General features: G+C 42.7%; 1 protein-coding gene across 1 annotated transcript in view; it reads right to left on the reverse strand.

Moving 5' to 3' along the window:
* Positions 1-19582, reverse strand: part of CLVS2 (clavesin 2) — a 51865-nt gene extending 32283 nt beyond the window's left edge. The window contains exons 1-2 of the mRNA XM_010585835.1: positions 19194-19582; positions 8928-9102 (exon numbers count right to left, since the gene is read on the reverse strand). Of these exons, the coding sequence (XP_010584137.1) occupies positions 8928-9102; positions 19194-19582 (564 nt within the window). The remainder of the gene's footprint in view (positions 1-8927; positions 9103-19193) is intronic.
* Positions 19583-19626: the final 44 nt, after the last annotated feature.

Consider the following 19626-nt stretch of genomic DNA (forward strand, 5'->3'; position numbering starts at 1 on the left):
AGAGGATTTATGAGCATCACAGAAAACATAGGTTAGACTGATTTCAGAAAATAATTCCAAAAATGATCCAGCGTATCCTTATGAGGTAAACCTGAAAGATGTTTATATGAAATGGATTGATAACACAGGCAATTTAGACAGTATCAAAAAAAGTAAATTTAAGCTCCCCAAATGAAGAGGATCCCACTGATTTTCACATCTCACCATCTCTAGTGGCAAAGCAGACAGGAAGAATGTCTCCAGGTCCTGATTCCAGATCATTGCTGTTGCAAATAGATACTCCATCAAACAATTCCTTTCTTTGTGTTACTGAGAGTCTCCTGCTTTGGACCCAACAGCACGTGATGAAATAGCAAAGGGTTTTATAGGAGGTGACATTTTGAAATAGAAAAATCAGAATTAATGCCGAGAGGAAATCTGAAGAGCAAGAAGTCATAGAAAGGTTTCCAAAGAATGTGTCAGACCTGTCTTCGAGACTTTAAATTAAATTGTGTGAAGTACTAGAAAATATAATGCATGAGATAATCTTGCCTTTGCAGAAAGGTGAGCTAAGATCTTAATACATGTCTTCTGTCTCTGACATTACGATTTAGAACAAATCAGTTTTATTTCTGAGTGACCTTATGACGAAGAATACTATTTATTCCCTTCATGGCCTTAAGACACTGAAGCAAAGAGAAATATTTAGAACCTTGACTGAGAAAAATCACTTCCAAAAATAATTATATATTTTGAAGCTGAGGAATGGTCATAACCATATAGTTGTTGAACTGTGGCCTACCAGAGACAACAGAAAGCCAATCACAGCGCCAAGAGTTAATTCCCTACACCAAGTTTGTGCTACGAGTCCTTCTTTTCTCATGCTGGTGCCACTCACCTTAGCATAATATTAGTTTTTCAGCTTAATTAGGGCAATTCAGTCACTATCTTTGTTTAATAGATAGATTTCATTTCCCAGTAAGAAGAAATAAAACAGAGAAGTGGTTAGCATTTAGCAAAAGCTCATGAAAGAGGCAGTCTGCACGTACAAGAAGAATCTCTTCTATTTTCTTTTCCTCAAGCTGCAATAATTTTAATTTGATGTTTTTTTCTGTTGACAGAACTGATGGAAAAATGTCAACTATGAGCATTTTCATCAGCTTCTATGCTAACCATGGCTACTTTGTTGAAGTAGAAGAAAACTTCAGGTACAAAAAATCTTCTTTTCCCAGATCATGCCATATCATTCCACTATACCCTCAGAAACCCCAACATCTCCCGCCTGGCACCATGAGCACTGAGGTATAGTATATACCAAGCAGGCCAGCTCCAGCCTGAGGAACTACAAGGGCTGTTTCCTCAACAGCCCGGTGGCTGGAGGGCTCACTTGTTATGTGAGCAGATCAGAACTCACTCTCTAGTGCTGCTTCCCAGAGCGGTACGAAGAGCACTGGGAACACCGGTGAAGAGGAGATTTGAAGCTGGGAGATTTGAAGCTGATTAGATGCCAGATGGGGAGAGCATTGGGACAGTGAGACCACAAAAGGCTGAGATCTCCTAAGGAGTCTAAGATGAACCTAACATGCCGTGACTGAGGTGTTGGACCATGGCATCAGGACGCTGAGACAAAAAAAAACCACATCAGCGAAGACTAGTACAAAGTAAGGCAACGTCAACAGGAGTGGGATGAGGAACTGGGGAAGCGGTAGGACTGGGGCAAAAGCTGCTCAGAGGGAAAAGGGCAGGAGGAACGGGCAGAAGAGCCTGTGCCAGTTAGATCAAAGTGCCTGAACAAAAGCCAAGATCCCCACAAGTAATCACGCCTTGCTTCCAGCAAATATCTGCAAAACGCTGGCAAAGTGCCCACGCTCTTTCTCGTGCGGGTTCACATGGAGGATGACAACCTACTGCAGGCAGCTACTCTGCTAGCTCCAGTGGCAGTGTTTGGGTGGTGGATATTTAATTCCATTAAGCGTCCCTGCAGTTTTCAGTAAGAGGCCACATGGCCGAGTTTCTGGGGGCGAAAGGGGAGTTCAGTTTACGGCATCTTACCGTTTGTTTCAAAGAGGCGGCAACCCACACGGCGTTACGTGTGTTCAAAGAGCTACTAATGAGGGGTTCTAAATTTTGGCCATGCTAGAATTTAGGATCCTGGCTTGGGGGTTCAGGATCAAAACTTTAGAAGTCTTGAATCCTCCCGATCGAAAATAAATGGCAGCTGGACTCTGAACATATAAAAGGTGACTGAAAATCAGACTGTGGCCTGTCACAGTGGGCACCCCAAATTAGCAGACACTTTTAACAGTAGTCTTTCAGTGGAACAGCTCTTGGCTGGAAAAAAAAGAAGAAATAAAAGTATCCTCTCATCTTGAAAGTGTGTTTGTGAGAATAAATAAATTACCATTTGAAAGGCATTCAACAATTTTTTGTTGATGAGCATCATAAAAGAATTTGGCAAGGAAATTAATTATTCTGTCTTCAGATAACAGGTTAACAGCTGGGACCACACTAAATAACGGGTATGTCTATATAGACATGCCTGTAAGCAACTGAACTCGAGCTCCAGCCATTAAGTCCTCACCTGGCAGGTTAAGCCCATCTAGATAGCAGGTGAGGACCTAGAACTAACAATCACTTCCAGTCCACCCTGTTTCCAGAGTAAATTGCTGGCAAGCCTTTTTGATGGCCTTTTTACAAGTGGAGAAGATCAAATATATGCAAACTCTTGTAAAATAACAAGCTCTTAGGAAAGATATCCCATTCTGCTGCTGCTACAGAACATGAGTTGAACTGGTATGAAACTGTGCTGTTTACAAGCACATTCCTCCACTGTCTGGGCTGGCCCTGGGCTAAGGGCACTCTAGCATTTACAAACAGCTTAATTCTTTGATAAAAAACTGAATGAAAGCAGCTACATGATTTATTAGACCTCCTGAAAGCAGAAGATACTCCCATTAAAAGCCTGAGCCTGCTACTTTTTAATATCCTCCCAAGCACTATATGAAGTGTCAGGACTCTGTTCTCAAAAACTGGTGGAAAACTCAAGCACTGAATGTTTTTTAAGGTTTTAAGTTTGGATGCAAAGACCTTTAAAGCTCATGTTTTGTGATTTGCTGCTCACTGATACTCATTGCTAGTACTGAGTAACTGTTTCTTAAGCTCATTATTAACAATCCTATGCACTGCACAGAGCATGTGACCGACCATGTAATTATATGAAGTCACAATACTGTTTTCAGAGGCATCCTTAGTTCTAGAAGTTCCTGACTTACAAATTCTTGACACTGCTACCTGCTGGTTGTATAGATGCAGTCCAGAACTAGGTGGCGAAATTTAAGCACTGTCTGTGCATATCTAAATAGAAAGGTTAACCAACCATGATGTTCAGGTAAGATTCCCTGTAAGATACTGATGAAGTTCATGCTTAGAGAAAATGGGAGTAGGAAGTCCTGTCCCTTTCATGACCAGATTGTGCACGCTCTGCTCTCCGTTACTTCCACCTTACACTGCTGCAGGAAATCTGACTGGGGATATTGTCCTTACAACTCACAAGAACAGCTGTTTGAAAGATGTTTTGGATAGCAATAGTAGCTGCAAGCATGCTGTCTTAGTGTTCTTTCTGTTTCGCTTTCACGTTCACAGTAACGAGTTTGTTTTAGCTTATGAAGCCTGCCTTTGTTACAAAAAAAAGTCACAATCAGTTGAAAGACCTGCCTTGTCCCCCACAACACTATCACTCTCTCTTCCTGTAAACATCCTCAACCCAAGAGCAAGACTTTTCTGTCTTCTGCAACAATGCTGACTGTCCACATATGTTCAGCTCCCGGGTCAAATGTGTACCATCTCTTTTTCCCCAGCTTTTTACCTAGAGGAAAAGCAGTAATATTCAGCCACCAATAACTATGCAGTTTTGCAAAGCATTTGGAGGTGCAGCCTGCCTGAGTGACAACACGCAAAACAAATCTGTCATGTATGCAACTACTATTATGAGCTAAATAGAAATCAAATATTTAAGAAGCATTTAGTGTTCCAGGTTTTAGAATCCTAAATATCAGTTAATCAGTTAAAGTGTCTTCTGCATACCCACAACTTTCCATTCTGCAAAGCTCACATATAATTACCCCTGAAGCTGTCTGTCAGACTTAACAATAAACCCCAACTTTCAATATCATTTTCAAATTGAATTTTCGGTCTTTGACACTGTTTTTACCTGCTTTGTGAAAACAATGCTCTCTTGATACTTAATAAAAAGCCCATATAGGTAGCTATAAAAGGACTATCACAAAGAAAAGAATCATACCCAGAACCTCCTCCCTCCTTCTGCCCAAGTGTTCCCAGCTCAGTGTTTGGGCAGAAGGGGCCGTGGGAGTGCCAGGAGCAGTAAAATGAAAGAAAGGTTATTAAAAAGGGGAGAAGGGAGGGTAGAATACACACTTGACTTAATTATGTCCCACCAAAAGTCCATCTAACCCCACACCCTGTCCTTAACAGAAGCCAAAAATGAGAGCCTAGAGCAGATACAATGCAGACAGCATATGTGATATTTCCACTCAGCATTCACCTCATCTCCAATTATATTTAGTAATCCTCATGAAATGAGGATGAAATGAAATGAAATGAAATGGAAATGAAATGAATCCTCCAGTTCATTTCTCTTCCACAAACTTATCCATTTTCCCTGAACACAACTAAACTTTTAGCACCCAGAATTTCCCACAGCAAGGAGTTCCAGAGATTACCCAGGTATTGTACAAAGAATCACTGCGTCATATAAAGAGCCAGGCCTCTTTCTAGTATCATCTGATGATGCCCATTTCTTAAAATGGAGGTAACAAAGACCATCTGCAGCTTGTCCACTCTCTCCAGCCACCCACGACCTTGTTTGTATCCTGGTCTGACCTCCTAAGGGACCCTGCTTTAAGCAGGAGGTTAGACTTGCTGAGCTCCTGAGGTCTCTTCCAACCCGAATTATTATCCTGGGATCCTACGGTTTTATAGATACCTGTAGTTTCCCTCCACAGTTTTTCTGCTTCCATCTAGAAGAATCCCAGCCAACTTAGTTGCTCCTTATACAGAAACCAGCCCATACCTTCTGGGGGGTTGCCCTTCTCCAGTCCTACAGGAGTCTTTCTGAGACAGATAATCAGAAGCATCCACAACATTCAAGATGGAAGTGATGGCACAGATTTTTGCAGCAGCTTCACCATGTTCCCTGCTCTCCATTCCCTTCCTTACAATTCCTAACATATGATCTGCTTTTTCGACCAACATTATGTTTTGAGATGATATTTTCATAGAGCGATTTATCAGACCAAAATATCAGGGTATCATTCTTGTGTGGTGAGAACCTGCAGTTCATCACTGTCTATGGAAAGTTAGGATTGGTTTTCTTCTGAGCTCTCAAGAGTTCTCCGTTCTATGGGAAAAGTAGCTGAAGCAGACAGATTGTAACCCCTTGCTGGTGAAAGAGGCAAAGTTTTGTAAAGTTTTTCAAAGTTTTTGAAAGGCACTCGGGTGTTGCAGCACACAATGCTGTAACACTCCCTGCTTTGAGGAACCCAGCTGCTGAGTAACATGAGCTCCTTCACAAGCCCAAAATCAGTGCTTGGCTACAGAAATCAATGAATGGGGAGAAGTGGGCACCTAAAGACTGGGATTCACAAACACCCATGCATTGCATACACTGGGGAGAGCCAACACAAGGTGCTAAAGTCAGGGCATGTGTTTCAGTCTCCCCTCTCAAAGAATGTTTTCCTTCTGCTCAGGTTTCACAGCTCTGAGCTCTTAGGTACTCTCAGGCACCTAATCCAGACAGACCTTTCTCAGAAAACAGAGAGTATTACATGCTGGATTCACTTATGTTCTTACTCTTCACTACAGAAGGTGTAGGGGCCCTAAGTGCAAATCCTCCTTCTTATTGACGAGGAGCAACATAAATGCTGCAGCCACCAGCATCCGCAGGGAAGAGTATTGCTCCTTTTTCCCAAAAGCACAAGGCAAGTGTGTGAGCTAGGACTGCAGCATCAAGAGTCCCAGTCAAGTGCCCCAAACTCCACAGGAGCTGCTTGGCTAGCAAAAACGATTTGATCTAAAAATCAGCACCAATTTGTTGGTACAGCACTGTTGGGATGGATATGTTGGAAATTCACATTAGTTTACAGATAATCACCGTCCTTTAACATTAAAAATGCCATGGCCAAAAGGCTCTTTTCCTGAAAACAACTACCTCGGAGGTTTTTCTAATGTATACAAGTCATTTAGGGGTATGATTCTTTTCTTACTCCCATTTAACATAGATGCAGACAAAGTATATAGCAGAACTTGTCTTCAGTAGAAAACTATATATATTTACTTATCTTACTTTCAAAAGCAATTTCCTAAAAAATAAGCACTTGTGAAAAGCCTAGAAATGCCATAGCTTGTAATCAACTCTCTTTGGTACACACCATATTGAATATCCTTCTCACCATGGAAGCTAAGAAAATATAATGCATATTTAGTAGATTTCATTCAGGAGGCAAAGGGATTTGGTTAACATCAAATTCAGTGGTCACTAATCCCACTTTCCCTGTCCCTTTCCACCCAAGTCACACAAATATTGAAATTCTCCAAATGGTAAAGTTCAGCATCTTGAGCCCTGTTAAATCTTATAAGCCAAAGTAAATTCCATTTCTCTGATTAAACAGAGAGTATTTAGAAAGATCATTAAAAAGCAGTGTGTCTGAGTTGTTCTTGTTCTTTTTCATACCACCCGATTAAGCACTTTTTACTTTGACATCATTCAGAATTATGTTTCTGCTATGCATTTTTGTCCAAAATAAAAGAAAAGGTAGTCCCTGCTGAGGGTAAGGGAATGTAACATTTCAGGCGTGAAATCTTGCAAGATGGTGCAAATAAACCTGTGCCTAGCCCAGCGTGTCTCTGTACCACCTTTCCACCATGCTTTCCTCTTATTTCCTTCTTGATCACAATTCTTTTTGAAGTGGTGCTCTCCCTCCAAGATGCTCAGTACAGTTGTCTTTAGTCCTTTCCATTGATTCTAATATATCTTTACATAGAAAAATGTTTAAGTAAAAGAAAAAGAAAAAAAAAAAAGAAAAGACATTAAATATAAACAACCCCCCAGGTAGTATAACCACTGGGAAAATATCACTAGAGAATTAGCCAATTTTGCCAGTATAAGAATGTTAGCCCTCATTCTCTCAATGGTTCTCCACAGAAAATTAAACACTGTATTATGAGAGCCTAACTAATTGATTTCTTCAAAAGACTTGTGGTAAAAGGCCTTCTAAAAGTTGCTGCTTACAGATAACAATACGCGTCACAGATTAGGACAGATTCCCTGAGCGTTGGGAGAGTTTTATCTCCCCTTTGCCATTTCAGTGCCTTCTCATTGCCTCTTCTGGAGCATTTCATGACCAGTTTTACATCTCTGGAGTCAACAGGACTGAAGACAGTGGGCACAAAGTGATGCCCTGGGTGCTGACCACCATCAGACTCGGGATATTCGAACATACAAAGCTGGGGGCATGAGTAAGTTAAGCCAATGGACTTCACCTCAGCTCAGTAATGAACCACTCGATGGCAGGAGAACACAGACCCCGGAGCCCACCTGAACTTTGGTAGGTCATCCATCATATTTTCAGATGCAATTATCCACTGCAGCTCTCCTCAAAATAACCATCTCTGATTAATGTCCAAGAAGAAACATCACCATTTAAAAAACAAAGACTACTAAAGTATTTATTCATGTTCTAAGCATGAAAACAATGGCTAACTTTGAAAAACAGCACACAAAAAAAACCCCAACTTTGAAAGCAATAAAAGGAAATGCAGCACCGTTAGAGCACAGATCTCACTGCTGCCTTCTAATGTTCTCAAGACCATGGAATCACACCATTGCATAAGGAAACACAACAAAATGAAAACTGAGATCTTTGTCTCATGACTGTCACTACCCTTGTGTGTGCAACAGCAAGCTGAATACTGGTTAAACCATTTTAAGATCTAGATCAAGACTCTATACTACTGCTATGCAAGTTTCTTCAAAAATAGCAATATCGAAGTGAAGAAAGTTCAAAGATAAGCCTGTTATTTTGTTTTATGAGTAATAAAAATGTATAAATGATAAAAACATCACAGAAAAGGAATATATGTCCTTGTAAAACCAAGGCACGCTGCCACAGGAGTGAATTACTGGTATTTTTAACACAGCAACTCAAGCTTGCAGAGAAAACAACTACTTTACAGATTCTAGTTTTTCATTTTAATAAGCATTAAAGATCATAGGAGACAGCCAAGAGTTATGTAGTATCCTTTCCACCAATGTGCCTGTGCCATGTAAAGTGCATTTACAATGAGCAGAAAGAAATTTAAATCACTGTACACTCAGTCCCAGAAGCTGCTGCTCAAATTAATCCTGACCCAGCAAAAGTGCCAAGCACACGCTGAACTTTGAGTAAGTAAATAGTCCCAGCTAACTGTCTAATCACAGTGCCCCACACTTCTCAGGACAAATGATGTAGAGCCTGTCTCCAATGGAATCAACAAAAAAACCCAACCTGGCGTGGCAGGAGCAACGCATATTTCATTAGCCTTGTGCAAAATTACAAGATAAACTGATTACGTCTAACTTGCTCCTGCAGAAGCTACGGTCTGAATTTACAGGAAGCCAGACACTTCAGAATAAAGACCGAAAAGTTACCTCTTATTTATGGCAAAGAAGGAGCCTACACACCAGGAGTTACTGCAATTAGCTGACTGAGCTCCTGTGTTAGCTTGTGCCACTGTAGCTTGCCTGTTCACCCATACCTTAAGCTGTTAATAGCCTTGCTATTCAGAAGTTCTTGGATTTTTGCTTTGTTTGGGGGTTTTTTTTAGCCACCTAGATTGGCAATGAACTACAAGACAAAGGAGAATTAGGAAAAGAAAGAAAAGAAGAATGTTACCTGAAGGCCCTCTATGGCTAATCTAAGCATGCTTGGTGTGAGCTTGGAGGCCTGTTTGAAGGTGAAGTTGCTCCAGTCTATAATCAAAACAAATCCATTCACTTGAAGCTCGGGGTCTTCTATCATGGCTTCTAAAGAAAGAAGTATGGCCCGCAAAATATCCACCAGTGTGTACCTGTGAATGTTAAGGGGAGATTTGGTTAGGAAAGGAGCAACAACCACGGACGTGGATAAGTTCTGAGCGTTCTTCCTTTGTACTGCTTGTCAAAAGTTTAAATCGAAGGAGTGCAAACATATCCTCAGAAGTCACGGGTATGTAAAGCTGGGAAAGTCTCAAAAGCTCAATTAGTTGAACTCATCCTCTGGAGCAGGATTATGTACATCTAGACCATCAGCCAACCAGAACAAACTACAAGAATATAACACACCAAAAGCAAATTTGAACTTCTCTGTAGTCTCCTAAGCTGCTTTAATATCTATACATGTTATTAAATGTCTGTACAAACATATCCATGCAAACTGTATTTTTCTAAAATCGTAATGATACCAAAACCTGAGTCTAACACCAGAAGCCTAGACCCAGAGTTTCCTCCTATATTTTTCCAAGGGATTGAAATAACAGCTTCTACAAAATTATGAGTTAAAAAGGGGATTTCCACATGCTCCCCTTGTCCCTCTCTCTGGGTAATGTTTTCTCTTAAATCTACAAAGGGTATTACAGAAGGCTGATTACTCAAGGATCTTGAAAGCGGAAAGTAACACATACTAGGGCTTTGAGGTGTTTCTGGTTAAGAGCAATAGCAACCTTTTAAGAGTTACTTAACTGCCTTCTGAGTACTGAATACTTCGTATACCCAGATTATGTGGCTTCAGGAGTAAGTTTGGAACATGATATCCATCGGTCCTAGAATTTTCTATGTTAAATTTGGGTTTACAAAAAATGCCACCTACAATATGTAATTATGTGTTTTGCATACACGCACATAATCTTTTCTTAGATCGATGATCTTGTAAAAGGAGACATAATTCCATATTGCCAAGCCCTGTTAAGTATAATCTTTCTTTTTTGAAGCTAAAGCACCTAATACAGCAGCTGAATAGCTTAAATATATACAGCAAGGTCATCTTTAGACTCCCATATAATAGAGTTATTAATCAACTTGCAGTTTAGCTTATTGGGTTTTATTTAAAAAGGTGAAACACCTGAAGTATCAGGGCTTTTTTAAGAGACAGGAAAGTAGTAGTTTAAGTTTTGATTTTTTTCCCAGACTAACTATGTTTTATATCTAAAAATATTTTTTAAAAGTAAGATAAGTAGTTACTGAAACAGATGTAAATTTGCCAGTCCACACCACAGTATCAGATGCGGCATTAGAAAGCTAAGCCAGAAAAATATCAGATAAGAAGATATTCCAGGAACAAAAGAAGGAGTTAAATCTTCAGGGTTTGTGCTGATATTTTTAAATAAGGCCCTTTAAAAGTCTCCCATGATGACATCAAACATCGAAGTTCTCAAAATTACGAGTCCCCAGAGAAATTTTCACCATACTGCATATGTAGCAAAGAGCATGTGTGCCTATTTAGAAATTACATTAAATTATACTGAATTCTACTTGCTTTAATACGAGTACACCGTTCCATTGTTTACATAACTATATTTTGAAAGTATCTGCAAAAGGAAGTAACACAAAAGAAATTAATCTGCTCTAGCTGACTCCCCGCATCTCTCCATCTTTTTTTTTTTTTGGCCAACTAAAACTCAGTGAACTTCCCAACTATGTATTCCCAGGAAAAGGACTAGAAAAGGACTCTCTTAGTGTCAGCCTAACACAAGCGAACAAGAGAAAGTGTGCTTTCCCCAGAAAACATTAGGGGAAACATTGTTTCACATAATTCTTCTCTTCATTTTGGAGACCCTTATTTTGTTTTGAATTTGGTTTGGTTGACTGGGATGAAAGTTTTCATATTCACTCCTCTCCTTTTCACTTTTCTGAGAGTTAACTTTTTTTTAAGGCTTTACTTTTCCAAGAACTAAGGTTTACAGGAAGTTTGGTATGCTTCCTCTTTTCATTCAGGTTTCTTCAACAGGGAGAGGAAACAGCACGAGAAAAAAATCTTCTCTAATTCCCCTGCAGAAATCCACAAAACACTAAAATTCTCCGTTTCCTTTTGGCAGAAAAAAAGACGACCATTTCTGTAAAATGAATTTTGTCCATGGGGGATAAAAAGGACATGCCTTAAAACCGATTTTGAAGGAAAACATTCAAAACCTGGATCCTTAAAATTGTTAGCTCAATTTGATCATCCAAAACCTGTTAGGCCAGGACCCTGTTTTTGCAGCAGGCACAGGGAAACAATCCCCCTCTCCCCAGGCAGAGCAGCTCCCCCAAGCCCAAATGCTGGACGTGTGGGGAAAATGCCACCGTCGCTGCTGAAGCCGCTGAAAAACCAACGAAACAAACACCGCCAGCGTCACGGGGTGAAGAGCGACCTGAGGAAAAATGAGGAAATCATTCATCGGCTCCTTCCCAAACGAGCTTGCGCATGTATAATGGGACGTGTGGGGAGTGTTTGGCAGCATGAAGACTATAGACAGTTTTATTGGCGCTAACAAGGTCTTAGTTTGCCTAGCGTGACTGCAGACCAGTCTATCCATCCAATACAACACTGCTGCACGGACAGTGGAGGGCACCTAATCAACATCAGAACTAAAAATCTCCTGCACGACATGCATTTTGTACAACTGCCAGCATCGGGATTAAAACACGCACTCAGCCGGAGGGAAGGAGGCTTACAGGGTCGTGTCCAGGGTCGGGGCTGGGCTCAGAGCGTGGCCAGCTGCCTTCAAACCCCTCGTTACCTCCACAAGGTGGTGGAGGTCTCAGAAATACTGGGGGTTTTATCGCTTCATGAAATTAGCTGGCGACACGCTCTGTAAGAGGCCTTCCCAGGGGAAACGTTTCACTGGGAAGGAAATTACATCAGGTGAGACATTGGGAGAGCAGCTAATGCCTCGGCCTGAGGAAGATCATCTACCAGAGCTCATACAAGAAACAGACATCAGAAATACTCAAATCCTAGAATTAGCCTCAACCCCACCTGACACTTAAGCTGCCCCATTCAGAGGTTCTCATTCTCCAAGAGAAGAGCTCCATGAAGCAGAAGGCTGCTGCAAGCACCCTACATCCAGTCCAAGAAGATGGGCCCCAAGTTCCTGATGTAGATCTCTCATGTCCTCCCTCGGGAGTTCAAGAAGACATCTCATGCCTTGGATTAACGGCTCCCTAGTGGTACGAGGCTGCTAGACATCTGGTGCATTAGACAGAAAGATTCTTTGTTTATGAGGCCAATCACATCTCTAACACGGGCCGTAAAATGCTTTTTATATATATGCCTAAGTGATAAAGATATAGATGTATATATGTAAACACAAATATGCCTAATTATGTCCTGAATTCATTCAAGTCAACGAGAAAACTGTCTAGGCATCAATGAGACCAGGATTTGAGCCACCACAGAGAGTAACCAATGGTCACAGGGCTGGGTGGCCACAAATCGGTGCCATATTCACCATCAACATAACTTCTGTTGCAGGTTTGCTTAGTGTAGGAAATGCAGTCCACAACAACAATGACGATATTGTATGTTTACTCACTGAAGAAGACAAAAGGTTGTCCTCTCAGTGAAAACAAGTCCTGAAGAACACGGGTCTAGCTAAAAGCAAGCAAGAACACTTTCTGCAAGAGGAAGGTATCTGAAGTACTCTTTAAGTCTAAAAAGCCACATCAGGAGTACACAGGGACATGTCACTAACAACCAAGCTTCCCACCTCAAATACCCTTCAGGGCAACTAGTTGAAGATAGGAGCTATCCTTCATTCTGTAATGGACTTCTTCTCTGGGTTTTGAGACCTTACTTAAGCACAGTACAGAAAACCAGACAAGAAAGACAAATCCATTAGTGGATGTTTAAAGCAGCTTTCACTCTGAACACATGCTGAGGCAAGCCAGAAATGTAAACCCAGTGTGACAGATGAAATCTTAGGTGGTGCAAATGGCAAGCTGAGTATTGAAAGTATCAGCTGAACTGCCCATGCAAATGAAACACGATTAAAGAAACTATAGTGAAGCTTTCACACAGCACAGAATTATTTGCATAAAGACTCATCTTTAATCCACTCCAGCCCCATCTTGTCCAACATTTCGCCTCACTGCTACTACTGTTCATGTCAGCACCAGGAGGCACAGGGTCTCCCGTAAAATACGCCCCATCCTTGGTTGGACTTGAGGAAGATTAAAATCCTATGTAAAAAGAACATGGGAAAAATTACTCTGGATTGTGTTGCTGAAACTTTTCTTTGAAAAAAAATCAACATATTAGCCTTTAATTTTAAGAGGCCATGGTGTCCGGTCTGAGAGGAAGATGGTGTTGTTTTATTCTTACCAATCCGCGTTAAGTAACAGCATGTATTTAGGGGAGAGCAAGCCGCTCATTTTGCCCGAGCCCCAGTTTTACAATGACTGCTCCAGTGCTGTCAGGTACACAGGGTGTGCTGGGCCTGATTTGCTGCAGTGCATGTGCTATAGTAGCCTAAAGTCAGGCTATGAAGAAATAAATCCTTATTTATTTATGGCTAAGTTCAGTTGCGTTCACTTGTTTAAACAGTCTCTTATGCGACATGTTGTAGCCAGCAAGGTATTACTAATTGCTAGGATAATCGAGAACTCACGGTTAATTTAAATGTATTTAATGCCCTCTATTTATAGAACCATGCTTAATTCAATGGAGAGCTTAGACAACTTTTTTAGCCCAGTTACTAATGTGAATAACAAATGCTGGAAATATGTTATCACATATATAATGCACTCTTAGTGTTCCTTTTCTGTGTGAGTCCCAGCTTCAGTTCAAATGAGGTGGGGACTGGTGTGCAGACACACTCTGCTGCCTCTTGAAATTCTTCATTCAGGTTGACTTTAAAGCAATGAGCCTGGGAAGGCTTGACAAGTTAATAGCCAGACTGACAGTGATTCTTTCAAATGCTTTGGGATGGCTACCATTTCTACCATGACAGCGACAGAGCTTTCTAGGGTATTGCCTCACTGAGGTCTTGATTTGTCAAAAACAGAATGGCTCAACCAATTAACTGAGCATCCCACTCTCTTGTAATTTAACAGTGGCAGCAATTTCCCCTTTGCAGAAAGGAAAAGTTCTTTGAGAATTTTTTATGGGACATGACCAGATTCGAAGTATTTCCAAGGATTTTGGGGAAAAACAGTCTGGCAGACACTGCTATCAACTCTTGGTAGTAGTTCACTATGATCTTTGACCTTTACTTCTTGGTTATGTGGTCTGTGCATCATATTCACTCCCTGAGGCCGCTGAGATTTCCACCAGGGCAACAGAAAGAGAAGAGACAGGGAGAATGCAGGGTACAGATGTCTCCTGTCAAATCCAGCTGTGTCAGCTGTTTTCAATATTTTATGTTCTTGATGATGGCTGGCATCCACCCTATCATCTGTTTAACCAGATTCTGGCTCCAGTCGACTTACTTTTGAACTGAATAACAGATAATCTGATTTGGCAGAGTTGCCCTACTATCTCTATTGCTATTTGTCATCTCCCCCCCGATATCAAGAAATTTCAAGTTATTTTGAGAACTAAAGCTGAGTGGCATGAGTCTGCCCCTCAGGATGCAAACTGTTAACTAGCAGAGATAAAAGGTAGGCCGTCTTTGCTTGAACTTAAGCCACATGTCTCCTGAAGGTCCCAAACATGTAAGGAATGCACAGTCTGTATTTCAAGCTCATCACCATTTGGACAAGTAAAGGTTTCCATCAAATGAGTTCTTGTGCCACTGTGGTTTAAAAGAGAAAGCTGGTCAAGTCTCTGAGCCATCATCCCATTTGTAACCTACTGCTCTGGCTTAATATTTTTTAGAATTTCAGTGAAACAGGAGCTGTCAAGATACATTAAGGAGTACCTAGAAATGATGCCCCAGATGTCCTTGGTTTGTTCAGTCTGGGTACAGATGTGAATGCTGAAAAGACGGGGGATCGAAACTTCTCTCATAGCTACTCTGCTTAAATAGTGGCACAGCATGCCCTGGGAGCCCTTATTCTAAAGCCAAAAAGCACTACCAGTGTTACAAAAATGCACAGAAAGATAGAAACTGCTTCAAATATTTTACCATATTAGCTTTTTAGATTCAGATTTAATACCATTCATTACTCCTTACGTTAGACCAGTGCCTAACAGTCACAGCCACGGATGAAGATTCAGCTGATCTAAATTTTACATTAGTATTGATCAAAAAGATCCCTAGCCAAAACACTCACAGTCTAAATACAAGTGATAATAGGCAGATACGGATACCTGGGGGAAAGCTAGGAAACAATAAGACGGCATCAGTCACCAGGAGAAACGGCAGAAAAAATTACAGCATTTGTACTAGTTAGTAATTATTATTTGAAAGATATTACCTCTAAACAAAAATTGACTCTATTAACCAGGTATTTTGTTACTGTTAATACGTTGTTATTGTTAGCATTGCTATTTATTTTGTTGCACTGCCTCCATCAGAGCTTGAAAAATACCCTGCCAACTCGCCTGTGGTTAATAGTGAGCTGAGGAGCAGACCAGCCTCCTAATAGCTACAGAATTAGAGTACATAATTTAGAGTATTAGAGTACAGAATACAGAATTTAAATTTTCATTTAATGGGAGGAAAAGAAAAGTTTCTAGCACTTCTGCACATGAAAGCATAGTTTTGAAAGCAAACCAGTGGACTCCATCTTTGCCCTGCTGTAAATCATCTGATGCAACAACAGAGCGAATGGCAATGAGTGCAGCGGATTTCCATATTCACCGAGGATGGTGTGAGCTGACTGGGTCACTGTGACACAGCCAGGAACTAGGAATCACCGCGCTCTCCTACTGCACTTTTCTGTTGCACTTTCTAGGAAAAATTCTGAGACAATTAATACCGGGAAAGATTTCAGGTAAATAGCATCAAAATGGACTGACTTTCCCAGGGCATTTGTGTGCAGGTGCCACGAAGCATACAGAAGAACATGCATGACAACAGATCCCTTGCCACTGAGAGCTGAAGTTAACTGTACCACTAACTGAAAAAAGAAAAACTTCACCAGCTGGACACATTAAGAAAAAGGGAGCCTTCAAATGCACGTACACACCTACAAGCCAAATGTAGTTATGAATCAACAATCTGGAAGCTAACAGGGAAGGCTGATCCCTCCCCGGCACTATCCAGCCTCCTGGCAGGAATGCCACCCGTCTGCGCTTCCCCCGAGTAGAGACAGGACGGAGAGTTAGGCAGCGTCCCATTGAAAAGCTGCTGGGCTACTCAGTGCATTATCCCTCACCTTTCCTTTTTTTGTTTGTTTGTTTTAAATACATGTCTGATTTAGTTGTTCAGATGGTAGGACATCTGGTACAGTTTTCAGGCCCTGCTTTAATTTAATGATTTAACATCAAGTACACAGGCTTGTTCTACCATAGGAATTTTCTGCCTTCCACGCTTTTCCTTCTAATTGGAACTATGTAAATCGTAGGCTGCTGGTGCTATATAAATCATCTATAGTATGTCTGCTATTCATTTAAATAACAAATTGGAACTTTGTAATTCTAGTTGTTACCTGCTGGCCATAATAAGTTGTACACATGTGATAAATTTGCAGGCTTGCTGTGCTCTGTTAACTTAGTTCATGAAACCTACAAAGAGGTCCTGACAAGACAGACTACAAAAAGTAATCCTAGTGTTGCTGTAAGAGGAGCACTGGTTTACGCACTGCAAGATCTCAAGTCCGTTAAGGCATAAGCTTGAGACATAACTGCGTAGCAGCTCTAGTATACGTTCCATACACGATGCTCCCCGGGTTCAGTGGCTGAACATCAGATAATGGAAGACAGTCAATTTAATTAGGAAAGAGAGTGACCCAGCTCCATTCCCACATCTGTCACTGACTTGTCATGTGCCTTGGAGCAAGCCACTCCCCGCAGCTGGGCTCCAGCTCTCTCCCCTTTGTCTGAGTGGTCTATCTGAAAAAAAAATCCCTCGCTCCGGAGGAGAGGCGTACCGTGGGCGGGCAGCGCTGAAGAGCGATAGGGACCCGACTGCAAACGTGGCCATTAGGCACCCCTGTGTACCCCAGTCACTGCCCTATTATATCATAAATAATGATTTTACTGACAGGACTTCGCGAAAAAGATCATAGAAATTTGCTGTTGTGTCAGCTGATCTCATGTAGTTTAAATATCAGCACATCCAAAATTAAGAAGAAAATAAACTTACTCTTTTCACATGGCAATTATTTTTTTAAATGCTACTTTATCTCCAAATTCAAATTCTTGATGTTCTTTTAACTGGGAACTAATGATCTGGAAAGTGTCACATAAAGCTTTGGGTTGTTTGGTTGTTTTTTTTAATGAGAAATAACAGTATAGAGTAGGCCACACTACCTCTAACAAGGGAACTTCTTCATGGTAGATGTATGAGTTAATAAAAGGCCTAAATATCCATTTCTTTGCTAGTTCCTCATTCAGGCATCTTTAAGAGTTTGGGGAGGTGTTTTTAAAATAAAAAGTTGACCTGGTCCTTATGTGGGAAATAAGGAAAATCCACATGTGGGAAACGAAGCCCACTCAGAGAGTCCTTAGCCTCATCATCACTGCTTCCTCACTCAGCTTCTTTTGCTCCGTCTGCCAGAAAAGCAGAGCAGCAGAAGGACGCCGGCCCCAGCTCCGCGTACGTTCATCCACACTTTCCAGTTGTTAGCCTGGTCGTGGGCAGTTTTGATTTGTGCCAGACAGCTTTCTCCCAGTCTCTGGGCGTGACTCAATGGCTAGCACGGGCCGGGAGGCTCTCCCCGTAGGAGGTGTGGATGTGGGCACCCTGTCTGGAGAGGAGGAAAGCCACGGTGGGCCAGCGGCCCCCCGCGCAGAGACCCGTCCCTCGCCGTAACACCGACTGCTGCAGGGAGCCGTGGGAACGCTCCCTGCAACGGCTGTTGACGCAGCCGGCGAGAGGACAGCTACCCAAACACTCGAAGGGCAGGCTCAAGTACGCCAGCTCCCCAAATTTTGTCCTTTCTGACCACCCTGCTAGCTGTCCGTGCCCTCCTCGTGTTTTCAAAGAGCTGAGCTTGGGATATCTGCGCCGGGCGCTCAGCGCCGCCTGCGCCCAGCCCGCGCTGACTGCACAAGGACGGTTTGGGTTCACGTGAAGGCAGCTAGCAGGATTTGAAGTTTTCTCACTAACAAGTGCTTCAGACCCTAAACCTGCTCTCAGGTTGGGAGCCCCGGGAAACGCTGCAGTGCTCACAGGAATAGGCTTTAGAGTTCACTCTTCATGGATTCATTCATTTACATGTACTGAAAATCGAGCGGTTGTTGTGGATGTAATTTTAGACTGCAGGAGAAACTGGGCATGACACCCAGTGAGGTATTTAGAATAATCAAATAGTGTCACACAGTATCAAGCCGATCGCTAAAAGAAAGGGCCTTGATGGGAGACAGCTCTTGGGTCAGCCTGCTAAGTCATCCTCAGGCTAGACTAGCCCCAAAAAGGATCAGAGGTTGTTCTAGGGACGGCACTAGCCTCCTGCAATTTGCTACCAAAGCTTTGTGCGCTTGGATCTTATTATGCAGGGAATTCACACTTAGAGCAGTGTGAGTGGGGAAAAGAAGCGGTTACTGTAACTTCCATCCTGGCATTTGCAGGTGGCTCAGGAAGAGCTTGCTTTAGCTGAGGGAAAGGATTCGGAGCCGTAGCTTCCTGCACAGGCAAACTTTTCAGCTCAACAGCCCTGACGGGCACTCCTGTTTTGCACACAGCATCTCCCACTTTCTCCTATGGCACCTGAGCAACTCTGCGTGCGCTGAAGCAGAAAGACCGGCACAGACATTGCAACCAGCCTTTGTCGGGGGGGTCGGGGGGGCAAGCACATCATCTACCACGCCAGCTCACTTCGGCTAAGGGGAGGCAGAAGCGCGTAAACCTCGTATCAGCCAGCCGAGAAGAGCACCCGAGCAGCTCCTGCTTCCCTCCCGAAATTCAGAGCCTAAACGATGAGGAGGTCGAAAAGGCCCTAAGCCACAAAACACGTTACTTCTTCCTCTTCTCCCTCTGCCCTCCAGGCCGGGTGGGCAGAGCCCGGCGTGCCCCTGCCGCCCACCCCGTCCTCTGCTCTGCCGTAGCTTTTCCCACGTAAAGAAGGGATTAAGGCGGGCAGGTGGCTCCGCATTTACCTGCTCTGGTCCCAGTTGGCAGCAAAAAGGACGAGGATCTTCCTGCCGTAGTGGTCCAGGTTGGCCAGCCCGCCGGGGAAGCCATCCTTCAGCGCCTGCTTGATGCCCGGGTCCGTGGCCTTGAAGCTCTTGAACATGTCCAGGTTCTGCTGGCGATATTCAAAGTACTGGGCCAGGAGGCGAAACGCCTCGAAGTGCTGAAACTTCCTCGCCCGCAGGAACCGCAGGATGAAGGCATCGTCGGTGCGGAGGAAGCCGATGTCGGGCCGGGTGATCACCATGTCCCGCACCTCCTGGATGTCCTGGTGCAAGGTGTCGGGGTTCTCGTTCAGCTCCAACCGGGCTTTCTCCAGAGTCTCCGGGGAGAGACCTGCCTGCAAGTGAGTCATGGCGCTGCCCTCCCCCTCCTCCTCCTCCTCCTCCTCCTCCTCCT

Source organism: Haliaeetus leucocephalus, unplaced genomic scaffold, assembly GCF_000737465.1.
Source record: "Haliaeetus leucocephalus isolate CR32 unplaced genomic scaffold, Haliaeetus_leucocephalus-4.0 Scaffold130, whole genome shotgun sequence".
Lineage (NCBI taxonomy): Eukaryota > Metazoa > Chordata > Aves > Accipitriformes > Accipitridae > Haliaeetus > Haliaeetus leucocephalus.